The sequence below is a fragment of the Bolinopsis microptera genome, chromosome 11 (genome assembly GCF_026151205.1).
Source record: "Bolinopsis microptera isolate Bmic1 chromosome 11, MBARI_Bmic_1.0, whole genome shotgun sequence".
Classification (NCBI taxonomy): domain Eukaryota; kingdom Metazoa; phylum Ctenophora; class Tentaculata; order Lobata; family Bolinopsidae; genus Bolinopsis; species Bolinopsis microptera.
Window position 1 is genome coordinate 4,734,494 of NC_087082.1, and position 14,542 is coordinate 4,749,035.

The 14,542-nt window shown below is 37.2% G+C and overlaps 2 protein-coding genes across 3 annotated transcripts in view; both read right to left on the minus strand.

The window, feature by feature from the left end:
* The window catches only part of LOC134822983 (RNA-binding protein Nova-2-like), a 68,980-nt gene that overhangs the window by 48,604 nt on the left and 5,834 nt on the right, over positions 1 to 14,542 (minus strand). The window lies entirely within an intron of this gene.
* Positions 4,539 to 14,542, minus strand: part of LOC134822977 (translocating chain-associated membrane protein 1-like) — an 80,984-nt gene continuing 70,980 nt past the window's right edge. The window contains exons 3-13 of one of the 2 annotated variants that reach the window (XM_063834271.1): positions 13,139 to 13,292; positions 12,886 to 13,017; positions 8,611 to 8,673; positions 8,191 to 8,305; positions 7,761 to 7,943; positions 7,552 to 7,658; positions 6,903 to 6,965; positions 6,577 to 6,691; positions 6,140 to 6,310; positions 5,806 to 6,037; positions 4,539 to 5,633 (exon numbers count right to left, since the gene is read on the minus strand). In XM_063834271.1, the coding sequence (XP_063690341.1) occupies positions 4,971 to 5,633; positions 5,806 to 6,037; positions 6,140 to 6,310; positions 6,577 to 6,691; positions 6,903 to 6,965; positions 7,552 to 7,658; positions 7,761 to 7,943; positions 8,191 to 8,305; positions 8,611 to 8,673; positions 12,886 to 13,017; positions 13,139 to 13,292 (1,998 nt within the window). In that variant the 3' untranslated portion in view covers positions 4,539 to 4,970. Of the gene's footprint in view, positions 5,634 to 5,805; positions 6,038 to 6,139; positions 6,311 to 6,576; positions 6,692 to 6,902; positions 6,966 to 7,551; positions 7,659 to 7,760; positions 7,944 to 8,190; positions 8,306 to 8,610; positions 8,674 to 9,248; positions 9,441 to 12,885; positions 13,018 to 13,138; positions 13,293 to 14,542 lie in introns of those variants that run through there. The other variant, XM_063834272.1, reaches the window with a different exon arrangement.

Below are 14,542 nucleotides of genomic sequence, written 5' to 3' on the forward strand. Positions count from 1 at the left end.
CCAAGAAATTGTCAGCAGCATTTTCCTTAAGTTTGTTGCTTGGGCCATTGGCGTGTCAGCTCTCATTTTAAATTTCTTGTCAATAGTCATGAACATTTCAAGTATCCGAACTACCAAATCAGAACCTGCACTTCTTAACAAGAGCTTGGTTATTCTTATTAGCATGGGCGACTTCTTGATCGGAATCTACCTTACCATGATTTCGATTTACAATTCTTACCACAATATATCGTACTGCTCGATTCAGCTAAACTGGCTTTCTAGTAACACTTGCGTCGCTCTAGGCATCTTAAGCACTACCGGCTCCCAAGTATCCCTACTATCCATGACTAGTCTGGGCTTACTGAGAGTTATCGGTACACAAGACGATTTCGCGATTCCTAAGGAAATCACACAAAAAAGTTGGATGAAAGTGGTTGCAATAATTTCTTCTATTTTATTGGTTTCATCAGTAATTTCTTGGCTGCCTTTAGTTGAACAACTCGAAGATTTCTTTGTGAATGGTGTCAAATATGAAGACTCAAACTCATTGTTTATTGGCTGTCCGGATAAATATGTACACCGAGAAATACTACAAAAGTATTATGGCAGGATAGCATCCGAGGACCACACTTGGGCTCAAATAAAAGTTCTTGTAGACGCCATGTTCTCTAATGACTATGGAGGGATTTCTCGTTACAAACTTACATTCTATGGAAACGCACCTGTCTGTTTATTTAAGTATTATGTAAAAATTAATGATCCTCAGCTGGGTTTTGTTTTCGCGATCATTTGCCTTAATTTTGCTTGTTTTGTGACTATAGCAGTTTCTTATGGTGCAATAGTTGAAATCTGCAAGCGGACTGAAAGTGAAAGGCTTTAGTAAAAAAATCGCAGGATTGGACAAACCGACGAGAAAAAGAAACGCCAAACTACAAAGAGTTACTCAATGGATTATATTCACGGATTTTGCATGCTGGGTGCCGTTCATTATTACTTGCTGCCTTCACTACGCCGACATTTTAGATGCAACACCGTGGTATACCCTATTTTCAATTCTTGTTCTACCAATAAATTCGGTGATAAACCCTCTTTTGCACGACATCAGTCTAAGAACATCACTTCATTCCAACTTAAACAAATTCAAAGATAACACCTTCGCCCTTTTCCCTTTAACAAGAGCTAAGAACAGAATGTGTACTATTCTTGATTGGACTATGGGACTTGTGGGCCATTCCAGTTCTAGTCAGGAACAGGAGCAGAAGCAGGACCAGGACCAGGACCAGGACCAGGACCAGGACCAGGACCAGGAGCAAGACCAGGACCAGGACCAGGAGCAAGACCTGGACCAGGACCAGGACCAGGACCAGGACCAGGACCAGGACCAGGACCAGGACCAGGACCAGGACCAGGACCAGGACCTGGACCAGGACCAGGACCAGGACCAGGACCAGGACCAGGACCAGGACCAGGACCAGGACCAGGACCAGGACCAGGACCAGGACCAGGACCAGGACCAGGACCAGGACCAGGACCAGGACCAGGACCAGGACCAGGACCAGGACCAGGACCAGGACCAGGACCAGGACCAGGACCAGGACCAGGACCAGGACCAGGACCAGGACCAGGACCAGGACCAGGACCAGGACCAGGACCAGGACCAGGACCAGGACCAGGACCAGGATCAGGACCAGGACCAGGACCAGGACCAGGACCAGGACCAGGAGCAATAGCTTGTTTATTATTAACATTTATATATTTGGCTGACCCAAATACAGAAACCGATTTGACAAATAATTGTGCGTTCAGTTCACTATGTTATGTAAACGTTTGATGTTATTTGAGATTAATCGTCATTTTTCATGTTTAAGACATGTAGCTTTTCAAATGGCAGACTGTTACAACTCATGCGAGGAATCTGTTGCACAAATTTTTAAATTCGATTGTAGGATGCCACGCCCTTCCAACATTTAATTGCTCATACCCATTCTGGGTAACATGCACTACCAGCTAGAAACTCAATTTTTACACGTTGCAAATGCAATGTCAATAAATCATAAAATATGGATTAGGATTTTTTATCTCACACTTTATTTTACTTCGGACATTCCAATAGCCACAATGACAATGTTACACAAGTGTAACCAGCCAATTACAGGAAGCCGAAGGATTCTATTATACATTAGGCCAGTGACGGTTAAGGTAGTGTGTATCATACTTTCTTCGCCCGAGACTTTTCTGCAATGGGCAGCTCCTCATTTAACCCTCAAACCCGATTTCTCGGGTATTCGGCTGAGTGGACCGGGGGCTACAATTACATAGATCACTTGAACGCCGCCGCCGCGCCGGGTGATTTTGCCACGCCGAACGCCGCCGATACACCCCGGCGTACATCGGCGTACGGCGTGCATTTTCTGACTTCAAAATAATTCTGTCTTCATTTGAAGATATCAGTGTTACTGATAGCGATTAGCGGCTAGGGGCAACACACACATGATACACACCTTTAGCTAACTTAACAATATTGATTATACCGTATATGGAATAATCTGAACTGCAGTTACTAGCGTCTAGCAGCTAGCTCTCATCTGACGCCCACGTGTGACTCGAGTCTATGTACCGTCAATTGTGCTAATCTAAACCGACCTACCTGGATTATACCAGACCTCTTCTTTTCCTCAATAATTAAACCGAGTTGTGCAAGAAATGTGATTTATCGTAGTTCATAATTCATATTGCATTTGGTGGGTGATGTAAGTACATATATCGAGCTGTATTCAATCACATTATAGTAGAGGCTCTTACGGGCATTGTCTGCTCGATACGTTAGGGACCCCAGATACACCTTACTAGACGTATTTTTGACCGTAGAATCGATTGAAAGTGGTTTCAAGATGATTGGACTGATTGTTCTGGGGTAAAATCGCAAAAAACCGATTTTTGGGCCAAAAATAGGCCAAAAAACCATGTTTTTTGATATTTTGAGCAAGTTAATTTTGTTGGCATGTCGGCAAAACTTGCATAAAGATAGCTAAAAGACAGCCGCACAAGATTGTATAAAAATAAAACAAATCCCTCTATTTGTTCTGAGGTAAAAATCCAAAAAAGTGGTAAAAATTTTGACTTTTTTGCTTTAAGTTTGAATAATTTTTTGCAGTTGTATTAAATCAACCCAAAAATAGTCACATCGTGTTTGCCTAAATTTTTCCTTTCCGAGAAGTACCCACTTTATATACTTAATCGAAGTTTGAATATTGTCACTCCGCAAGCGTTTTTGCCAAATTTTCGACGCGCACTACGCGCAAAAGCATTTAGTTGTTATCAATTGGCACCCGCGCGTTCATCATAAATTTCAAACAGCTATAACTCAGCGAGATTATGTCCGTTCTAGCTCATATTTTCACACTAAATAGAAAATAATGTGATCTTATTGCTGACAAAATATGGATATAATTACTTTATTTGCCTTAGAGTAATAGACTGTCAAAGTTTAAAACGCGCATTGGTATAGCACGTGACTAATAAGGCCAAATTTATACTTCTTAACATATTATCGATCCTTAGACATCATACTATTGTGTCCAATTAGCGGTTAGGTCTCTAAACTCGTAGCAGAAAACACGTCTTTTTGCCCGTAAGAGCCTCTACTATTACGACACAATACCTGTATATTATATAATATGGTGATCGTGGGTCATTATAGCCCATACGTTATTGAGCAAATTTTTGGGCTTATTTCTCCGTTTTAATTTCCTGATTCTGATAATTCTTTCTGATGTGACTTACTATCATCAATCATTCGAATATATTATATATATATTAAATTAAGTAATGATCATGCTCATTTTTTTTCGAACGAATGATTGGATCGAGCCAAATTGTTGTGCACCTCCAACAATAAAATTTTGTGATTTTTGCGACTGATCCCTCTGGTGATTCCTCGAATGAGTAGGAATTGTACGCCATTTGTAAAGTTTAAAGTTTAAAATGGTTATGTTATTAGCCCAAACATTTTCACGCTGACTTATTGCCCACGATGTATATTTATTTAGTTCACGACAAGTTCTTATCCCAAGATTATTAACAATTTTAGAGTACATTTAAAAAATCATTTTAAACACTTAGTTGGGATACTTTAGATTGAAGATAAACCTGCTGGTGAGTGTGAATATTTCACCAGCACTATGGTAACTGATAACATACACACTATAAGTACTAGCAGGAACCCGTATAACCCTAAAATGGTGTTAAGACTCAAGAGACTAAAATAAGTATTACCTATTTAATTCGCGTTTTTGACACCACTTGGGGTACCAAATTTTGGGCTCTAAAACTCCTATTTCTTGGCCTATTTTTTATTTTTTTCATACTGATTTGGAGGCCGTTAAAGCATTTCACCCAGTCAAAAAAGTTTCAGTTGTATATATTTTATAGATTTTGCGGAAATTCGCGTTAAAGTTGATGCCGTGGTGGGTGTCAGTAAAATGGCACGGATAAATATATATATATCGTCTCGCTTTATATATATATATATATATATAGTAAAATGATAAACACACTGTCAACAGTGCTGCCCCATTTTAGCACAAATTTAAATAACGGAGTTTACACATTGCTAAAATTGTTGTAGCACCTATTCGAGTTGTCTTAATTTGAAGCAAATAGAACAAGAAATCAAACCTCAAAAATTAAACAGTCAAAAGTCATTATCAGCATAATACGAGCGTTCTACTACTTTTTTTTTCAATTGCGACCCTCCATGGTAATTAAAATGTATATCATAACTTATACTATGCAACCATGATCTCTGCCAGATCAAATTTATATGGATGATCATATCTTGATTTCGGTAATGAAACACCTTGTCCGTCTGATAAACCCTCAACAACGATTTTCTAGCAAAATACCATTACCAAGAGCTTACCAATAAATAGCCGCAATCGTCGTTGTAATATAGCTGATTTGAATCTGATCACATGATCAAGTCTCCGCTAAGAAGGTCGCCTGGGCGGTAAATTTCGGGGTGGTAAGGGAGCTGGAGCCACATTTTGGGGGATTCTCAGTGGAAAAGGTGGGACAAAGTTTTGTTGCACATCTACTCTGAGCGTTGGAGGTGCAGCATAGATATCATCATCCTCGATTGTACAGGACGCCAATTCGTCGTGATCAATGTAAAGGTTTTCCTCATCACTGAACACTTCATCTTTTAGTGGGTTGTGGTGAAGAGGCATCGTGGATGCAGATTCTCCTCTATCTACTGACACGCAATGAGAACCCATCGGAGGGAGATAGTGTTTATCTGATTCAAAAAAAGAAGGAGGTCTGCTCGCTGGCAGAGCAGGAGCTTCCAGAGGAGCACTACTGGACATCTTCAATGAGAACCCATCCATGAATGTATCGTCATCATCTACAGCTTGTGGTGGAAACATTATTGGTTCACCTCCCAAAGACATTTGAACTGAGAGTGCGGAGGATCCACCTACATCACCTGCTTCCATGTAAGTGTCATCCTCTCCCTCTTCAGTGATGATAGGGTTTACTGGTTTTCTGGTCTCAAGATCAGGGATGATGTTGTGGGTTGTGCTGGCTTTTCTGTCGAGCGAGCCTCTCATTGGTTCATGTAGTGACATCACCTTCATGGCGGAGGCTGTTTCCTGACATAAATGTGATATTAATATACAGATTAATAAAGAGTATAAGGTTAATGGGATAATGTCAGGTATTTTCCAGGCATTCGGAACGATCCTTGACGATTGACGGTATCCACTTTTCTCTTATATTATATACATGAGATTTTAGAGACTTAAAGCGAATCTGATTTCTTACCATCTCATATTGAGATATCGTTAAACCGGGATCGAATTCTCCGTATATGTCATCGTCAGGTTCTGCTATTTGTGGTACTAGTCTCAGAGTCAGTGATCTTTGGATACCGGGTTGGTAAACATCATCCGAACCAGAGTCATAATCTGAGTTAGATGACGATGTGTTGCATTCGTTTTCTTGTTCGTCTGAATTTTTGTAGCCAAGGTATTCTTTCGTTTGTACATTCACATCACTGAAACATGAATGTCAGCGAGGCAATAACAACCATGCATCTCACAATCGTCATAATAATCCGACTATAAAACTCAAAACCTTTTCAGGATAATGCACTTACGTCACTGATGGTTTGCAGTGGTTATCTAAGGAAACCATCCACTTTTTCCGTTCATACTCAGACTCAGCCGCTAAAAACCAAGCTTTTGCGGAGAGGTCGTCACTTTTCAAACAGAAAAAGTATCGGGGATCTTTGTTTGTGATGTCTGGAACACCTGCTTGCAGCTCACATCTGGATTTGGGTTTGAATCAGCCATTATTTAATTACCAGTATCTAAATTACAAATTGGTGCTTAGTTGATGTATCTGCTTAACCAAAAACAGTTTAACTTTTATGAAAGCGGCAATTTGAATCTGAGAATTTTTGAAATTGTTTGCAAATTCACCTGAATCTTTTTTAAAAATTTTTCTTTTCACCTGAATCTTTATGAATATGCTTTACCGTGTTTTCAAACAGTTTTATGAAAGTAGCAACGTGAATTCATTTAAAAAGTTCACCTCATAAAGTCGAGACATATGTCACCAATTGGGGAGGTCGCTTTGTCTTGCTCGTTCTTATAGATCCTCAGACCACCCTCCGTGCTCAGTCGAAAGTGGCGCTTAGTTTTGTAATCTGGTAATGTTAATCATGTTAATTAACCAGCACTTGTCACGATGGATGTTATAAATTTTAAGAAAGCTAATGATTATTTATGATGGCAAAGTACAATTTGGACTAATATAATAATGTTGATATAAAAGGTTGTGTGAGGTTGATATGAGGAATGAGGAAAGATAATTTATCTGAAATGTGCTGACAAAATATAGAGAACTTATTTTCTCACCATTTCCTTCCCTTTTATAGAGATATCCAACTTTGAACGATTGTGGCTTCAAGTGGTTAGGATCTGAAAATGAATGGAATAATATTTTTCGAAATCGAACGGTTTATTGCCGATCCAATAATAAATTTAGAAATTGTTTTAAAAAAACTGTAAATTTTCATCGTTGCAGTCTACACTCTACAGGCCATAATTTTTCAATATGGGATAAATCGCTGATAGGGGAATTAGTATGACAGGATGAATTTAGATATTTAGCGAGGAGCAAATCAGTGCAGATTTGAACATTCGAGAAAGTATTTTATTCTGTAAACAAAGACAGTTTCCAAAAAATAATCAGGTTGATTATTTGTCTAATTGGATAAAGAACCATCAAATAACTTAAGTTTTGAGCCTAACTTGATGTTTCAAGAATATTCAAATAGTAAAACACAATTAGAATTCATTAATTAAATGGCAAATAAACTTAGAAACAAATTCAATGCTGCTGAACTGCCTTTTCCTTACAGATGGCTGATCCTTGAAACATAACTTCTGAATACAACACTGCAATCTCTTGACCAATCAACGAAAATAGTTAAACCACCGTGTTAAATTTGATTGAGCCCCACATGTTGATAAATTGAAAGTTTACACACCCTATCGCACGAACCTATATTAATAATTAACGGTTCCATTCCATATTCATTTCCCTCCGTCCCCATCATGGCATTGGCTGTTCTTGTCAAAGATTTTGTTGTCCCAAGTACATTCACATCACTGAAACATGGATGTCAGCGAGGCATTAACAACCATGCATCTCACAATCGTCATAATAATCCGACTATAAAACTCAAAACCTTTTCAGGATAATGCACTTACGTCACTGATGATTTGCAGTGGTTATCAATGTGCCAGCCTAGGGAAACCATCCACTTTTTCCGTTCATACTCCGACTCAGCCGCTAAAAACCAAGCTTTTGCGGAGAGGTCGTCACTTTTCAAACAGAAAAAGTATCGGGGGTCTTTGTTTGTGATGTCTGGAACACCTGCTTGCAGCTCACATCTGGATTTGGGTTTTATTTTTAATCAGCCATAATTTAATCAGCCAATGAATCTGCTTAACCAAAAACAGTTTAACTTTTATGAAAGCAGCAATTTGAATCTGAGAATTTTTGAAATTGTTTGCAAATTCACCTGAATCTTTTTTTTTTATTTTTCTTTTCACCTGAATCTTTATGAATACCTATGCTTTACCGTGTTTTCAAACAGTTTTATGAAAGTAGCAACGTGAATTCATTTAAAAAGTTCACCTCATAAAGTCGAGACATATGTCACCAATTGGGGAGGTCGCTTTGTCTTGCTCGTTCTTATAGATCCTCAGACCACCCTTCGTGCTCAGTCGAAAGTGGCGCTTAGTTTTGTAATCTGGTAATGTTAATCATGTTAATTAACCAGCACTTGTCACGATGGATGTTATAAATTTTAAGAAAGCTAATGATTATTTATGATGGCAAAGTACAATTTGGACTAATAATGTTAATATAAAAGGTTGTGTGAGGTTGAGGAATGAGGAAAGATAATTTATCTGAAATGTGCTGACAAAATAGTAGAGAACTTATTTGTAGGTTTACAACCTACCAGGACGCGCGCCGAGTTGGACTCGTCGACGGTCCCAATATATGGAACAGATATTTTACGAGTATCACCCGTTAAAGAACTTATTTACTCACCATTTCCTTCCCTTTTGTAGAGATATCCAACTTTGAACGATTGTGGCTTCAAGTGGTTAGGATCTGAAAATGAATGGAATAATATTTTTCGAAATCGAACGGTTTATTGCCGATCCAATAATAAATTTAGAAATTGTTTTAAAAAAACTGTAAATTTTCATCGTTGCAGTCTACACTCTACAGGCCATAATTTTTCAATATGGGATAAATCGCTGATAGGGGAATTAGTATGACAGGATGAATTTAGATATTTAGCGAGGAGAAAATCAGTGCAGATTTGAACATCCGAGAAAGTATTTTATTCTGTAAACAAAGACAGTTTCCAAAAAATAATCAGGTTGATTATTTCTCTAATTGGATAAAGAACCATCAAATAACTTAAGTTTTAAGCCTAACTTGATGTTTCAAGAATATTCAAATAGTAAAACACAGTTAGAATTCACTAATTAAAAGGCAAATAAATTTAGAAACGGATTCAATGCTGCTGAACTGCCTTTTCCTTACAGATGGCTGATCCTTGAAACATAACTTCTGAATACAACACTGCAATCTCTTGACCAATCAAGGAAAATAGTTAAACCACCGTGTTAAATTTGATTGTTGATAAATTGAAAGTTTACACACCCTATCGCACGAACCTATATTAATAATTAACGGTTCCATTCCATATTCATTTCCCTCCGTCCCCATCATGACATTGGCTGTTCTTGTCAAAGATTTTGTTGTCCCAAGTTGAGATCTTCGTTTCGCTACCTTTTTCCGCTTATCCTTGCTGTCCAGTTGCTTGTTCGAATTATCTCTAAATCTAATAGTTTCACCTGATTTGTGTTCAAAGCGGAGCGAGGATGGCGGAGAATTTTGAGAAACAGGTGGACGTTCTGGCTCATATAAGTTGGTGGGGCTTTCGTCCGTCGCTGGGCGAACAATAGTTTGTCCTTAATTGTTATTGAAACGAAGCTTTTTTGTAGGCGATAGATTTCCTCCTTCATTTGACGAACTGTCTTTTTTAATCTTTTTCTTGCGCTTATTACCAAACAACTCCATGTGCAATCAACGAGTTTGTGTGGGGTAAATTCTCTAGATCATGCATCTAACAGCACTTGTTTACACTTTACTGTCAAATTTAAACATTAGGACCAATTTTATGAAAAAATTTAGTGGCTTATATAATAAATTCAAATAAAAATGAGAAACTCAATTTACTTCCCCTAACAGTTACATCTGTTACAAAGCAAGTTTTCGGCCATACAGACAATGTTACCTTGGTGACGGTTAGATATCGTTCACAATTTGCTAAAGCCAAATTGTAGCTGTTTAACTATAAAGACAATAGGTAGCAAGCAGTCGCATGTATACCATTCAAAACAGCGAGGACCTAAAATTGGTATATTTTTTTGTGATTTGGTGATCAAATAACATTTTCTTACCCATCTTTGTCTTAAACTCTTGTATTAAAAAGGGACAAAAGGATTTCGCGGCGATTTTGGCCAAAAATCGCGATACCGCGAATTAAATTTCGCGGTATATTAAACTATACATAAAATTTGTCGCAAATAATGGGAAATCGCGATTCCGTACATGCCGCGATTTCCTTTTGTCCCTAGTAACTAGCAACAAACATAAATACATATTGTTAGCACTGTATCAGTACAGTTTACCAAGCATTCTCCTTCCTATTGAGAGTTGGCAGAGAGACACTGGCAGCGGTCCGCTCTACCCATGATTATGGGTTTTGGTAAAATATCATCTCTTTTTGATTATAATGTCAGGGTACTTTATAAATCACTTCGAGATGGCCAGGCCTACTCTCATGCTGTCTAAATAACTGTACTTTATAAAGTCGAAATATAAACTGATATCTTCATTAATAAGGAGGAAGTTTCAACGATTTCGAAATTTTTCCTTTAAAAACATTTCCTTGTGTTTAGGTGAGCATATCGGTCGATCACTGACTAAATATGCCACTTAATACTCATTCAAGTTGGCATTAAATTCATATATAATGACATTAAACTGTCGTGGCAAAGCAGAATTTGTTGGAAATCACGAATGAGCAAAATTCTGAGCACTATAAAATTATGACTGTATAGAGTAATATGATATAACAATTAACGGATAAATTGTTTGTGTCAATCATGACATTCAAAGAATCAATAGCGTTCAATTTTGTTTTTCTCTGATCGATGATGTTTTTCTGAATTATTATTCAAATGGAATTCACAAATTTAATTATCAGTTATATGAGAGTTATGTCACAAATTTGTTATAATTTAAAAAAAGGTTGTCTAATTTTCAATTAGTCGATCGGAGAAAAGTATTAATTAAACTTAAAGCAGAAGTCACTGTATATCACGATCCTCTTGATAAGGTGTTATAGTTTTATAGATTCACAAGCTAAACGAAATTAAACCAATTTATATAACATACTATACAACAATTAACTGTACTGTACTGGAAAATGAAATAAATATAATTGCATCGCTTAATAATTATATTCCTCGCAAAAAGATTACCTTGACATAAGCTCCTCTTATTTTCTTATGTTAGTACACGTTCAACGATAAGAGCACAGCTCAAATACTGTTTTAAATTCTAACCAACTTTATAACCTGTAATTAAGGTTTCTGACTAATTTATCACTTTAAATAGTAAATACTAAGCGATATTCTTCTAATTAACTTATTAAAGACTCATTTATTAAATGACATACTACATAGTCAGCCAAACAATTTAATAAACCGAGAACATAAAGTGTATGAAGCGAAATGAATAGTTCATGCATTCATGCAATCTAGGAAAAAAACATTGACACGATAATTGTAGCCCAGATGGAATTGCCGATTTAAATTCGAAACATATAAGAATGCAAACAGCTCAGCTACAGCAATTATTAAAATTCAAGCCAATTCTAGACGTTTTAAAAGTTTTCAATAAGATGACAAAATATAACAGCGAAGTTCAAGAAAAATCAATAACGAAAATAAGAGACACGCAGGTTTAAGTCGTAAATTTCAATCAATTCAGAGCGCTACTGGTAGGGTGGTAACTCTAAACACCTTTATCTGCTTCCCCATTTAATTAAACTGGGTGTAATATCCCATCATTATTTAATCATCTCTGAAATGCGAAAGCATCTTGTTTTGGAATTTGTAATCACTGATCTAAAGATCTAACAGTCACGAGAGTCCTAGACACGTAGCTTACAGTGTTTGATGATATTATTACATTATAATCTATCACATATGATAGCCAAAGCTAAAGAAGCATTCATTTTTATTTTTCGTTCACAAGATTACACACTTTCAAAGTGTGTCATTTTATGAACAAGAAATTTAAATTAATGATTTTTTGGCAATGCTTCTTTGCATGAATGACAGTTTGATTCATGCAACAACAAAAAATCCACATGCACAGTATCACACAATTTTGGCAAGGCCTAAAAGACACAGTCAGATAGTTGTCAGCTCGCTGACTGTAAGGGAGAAGGTATATCCGTATTTCGCTGCTACTGATGCAGTCCTTGATCTGGCAATCAAGGCTTCTCTGTTTTTCGTCTAACTATGTACCGTTGGGCTTGTGGAACCCGTAGGGGGGACATACATAGGTTAGAATGGTTTTGTGCACCAAGAGGAGTGAGGGAATGAGGGTTGAATAGAGAGAGCTAGAGAGTTGTTAGGGTGGTTAGGATCAGTAGGTGGAGTGTTTGGTTGGAGCGTTCTGTTTTTGCTGTATAGCATTTTAGTCACTCCGCAGTTTATTAACTGTGTCTCAACTCCCTGTGCTATTTTATGCAAAATTGTTCAGTTCCCCTGGACAAGTATTTGTATTTGGAACTACAGTGCTTCTTGCAGGATTGGTACCTGCGATACGATACGTTTGTCGCTCAGCACCTTCACTCGCCTTCACATTCACAGCATTCACATCAACTATTAATATTACAATTGATAATTAAACAAAATATACAATATACATCGCTATTTATATTGGTAATTCAGCGAGAAGAATCCGTAAAACTTTCATTACTATTATGGTTCTCAAAAAAGGTGGATTATCGATAAAAAAAAGGCATGAGCCCTGAGGCTATTAAATCAATCATAAGTAAGCAATTAGGTATCTTATTGTTAGGAACGATTCAAGAATTTACTAGACTTCAAAATTAGGCCTTACCCTTAAACACATCTTTATAATAACTACCTATCAAATATGCAATGCAAATGACAGTGAATAACACTTAGTAATTATGATCTTTACACTCGATCAGATTTTATGACATACCTGAGGTTTCAGGATCTTCAAATTCAGATATGTGCTTCATGACTGGTTCAAGGAACCATTTGAAAAGAACCACAGCAAACACAGTGCCCAATAAACCTCCCGCCAATACATCCCACCAGTGATGATGGTAGTCTGAAATTCAGATTAATAAGTTAACAATGAACTTATTATTGTATGTATAATAATCAAATTGGCAGGTGTTTATATATTGATACAAAGTACACTCAGTCATACTTTAAAGTTTAACACTTACCAACAAGGCGACTGACAGCAACCCAGGATGAAAAAGTAATGATACAAAATTGGAGGGACACTTTGACTGTCAACCAAAGTGGACTCCACGCATTTGAAATATCGGTGGGTAAGTCCTGGATTATCAGGATGGACAAGATAGTCCCGAAGAATGCCTGAAATATGTTCTATTAGAAAATGTTAACAAAATTAGACTTCTTAAGAAATAAAAATTGTCTACCATTAACCATAGCATACTGCTATTTGATCCCAGTTAAGGACCACAACTTTATTATTTCCAATTGACTTCAACTTCTTAAGCTGTTATTTTAGCAGAATTTCACTACCCATGAAAATTGAGTTACTCTAGATCAAGGTTTAGAATTCAAGGCGTAGCTTGGTATCTCGCCCTATTCCATCTATTATATCAACAAGAGGCACACCTGGGAGCAATGACTTGAAGGAAATGAATGTCTGCCATCCATTGCTTCCTCTCCAGTGCAAATAACAGCAGAAACTGTGCTATTAACACAGTCCCCTACCAGCACCATAGACTCATTCAATTTGCATAGAGCCAAAAAGCTTGGTCTTAACTCTCCCGCCATACATTTCAGAGCATTAGTGAGGATGAGTGCAGCAGGTTTCCAAAGCAAGGTAAAGCATAAAGGAAACCGTCAGTAGGAGGGGAGGGGAGACGTGGCAAAATCAAGCAAAGCAGGGGTACCACCAAGCACATCAGCAAAAGTAACGGTCCACTTAGAGTTTCTGGCACAGATGGATAGTTCAATGAAGGATCATCCTTACAAAAGGGATGTATGTGTGTTGGGAACACACTGGTAAATTTCAAGAGAGTAGTGACAAAAAGTAGCAAACACAGCGTTATTCCTACTGTAGCTAGTTTGATGCCTCGATCACTAAGAGACATGATACCGAGCCTAACAAACGAAACTTTTAAAATGTATTTTTAACCTCCTACAATATTATATCGAAGTGGTACTTTTTGTCCGAATTTCGAAATCATGGGTTGAGTAAATTGTCATCATCCAACATTTCAGGGAATACAAGTAAAAAATTATCGGACTATCTTTACTGCGTATTGTATACGCAAATGGTACCGATACAATGCCTCACCAAAATAATGAAATCACCTCATTTTAAAAATGAGGTCACCTGAATTTGAAGGTACAATGCTACTTGCAATACTGTTATTTTTAAGGCGCACATCCACACTGATTTCCTGACTAATTTTATTGTATCCCAACTAAAGCTGCTTCTCGGGTGAACATATTAATTAGCAATTAGGTTTATTGTTTATTTACGTCATAATTTTACCCAATATTATATTATATTATAATTTATAGTTTAGGGCCTAATCAATTATCATTTCACAAAATAATCACAAAAACCACGTTTTATATGATAAGCT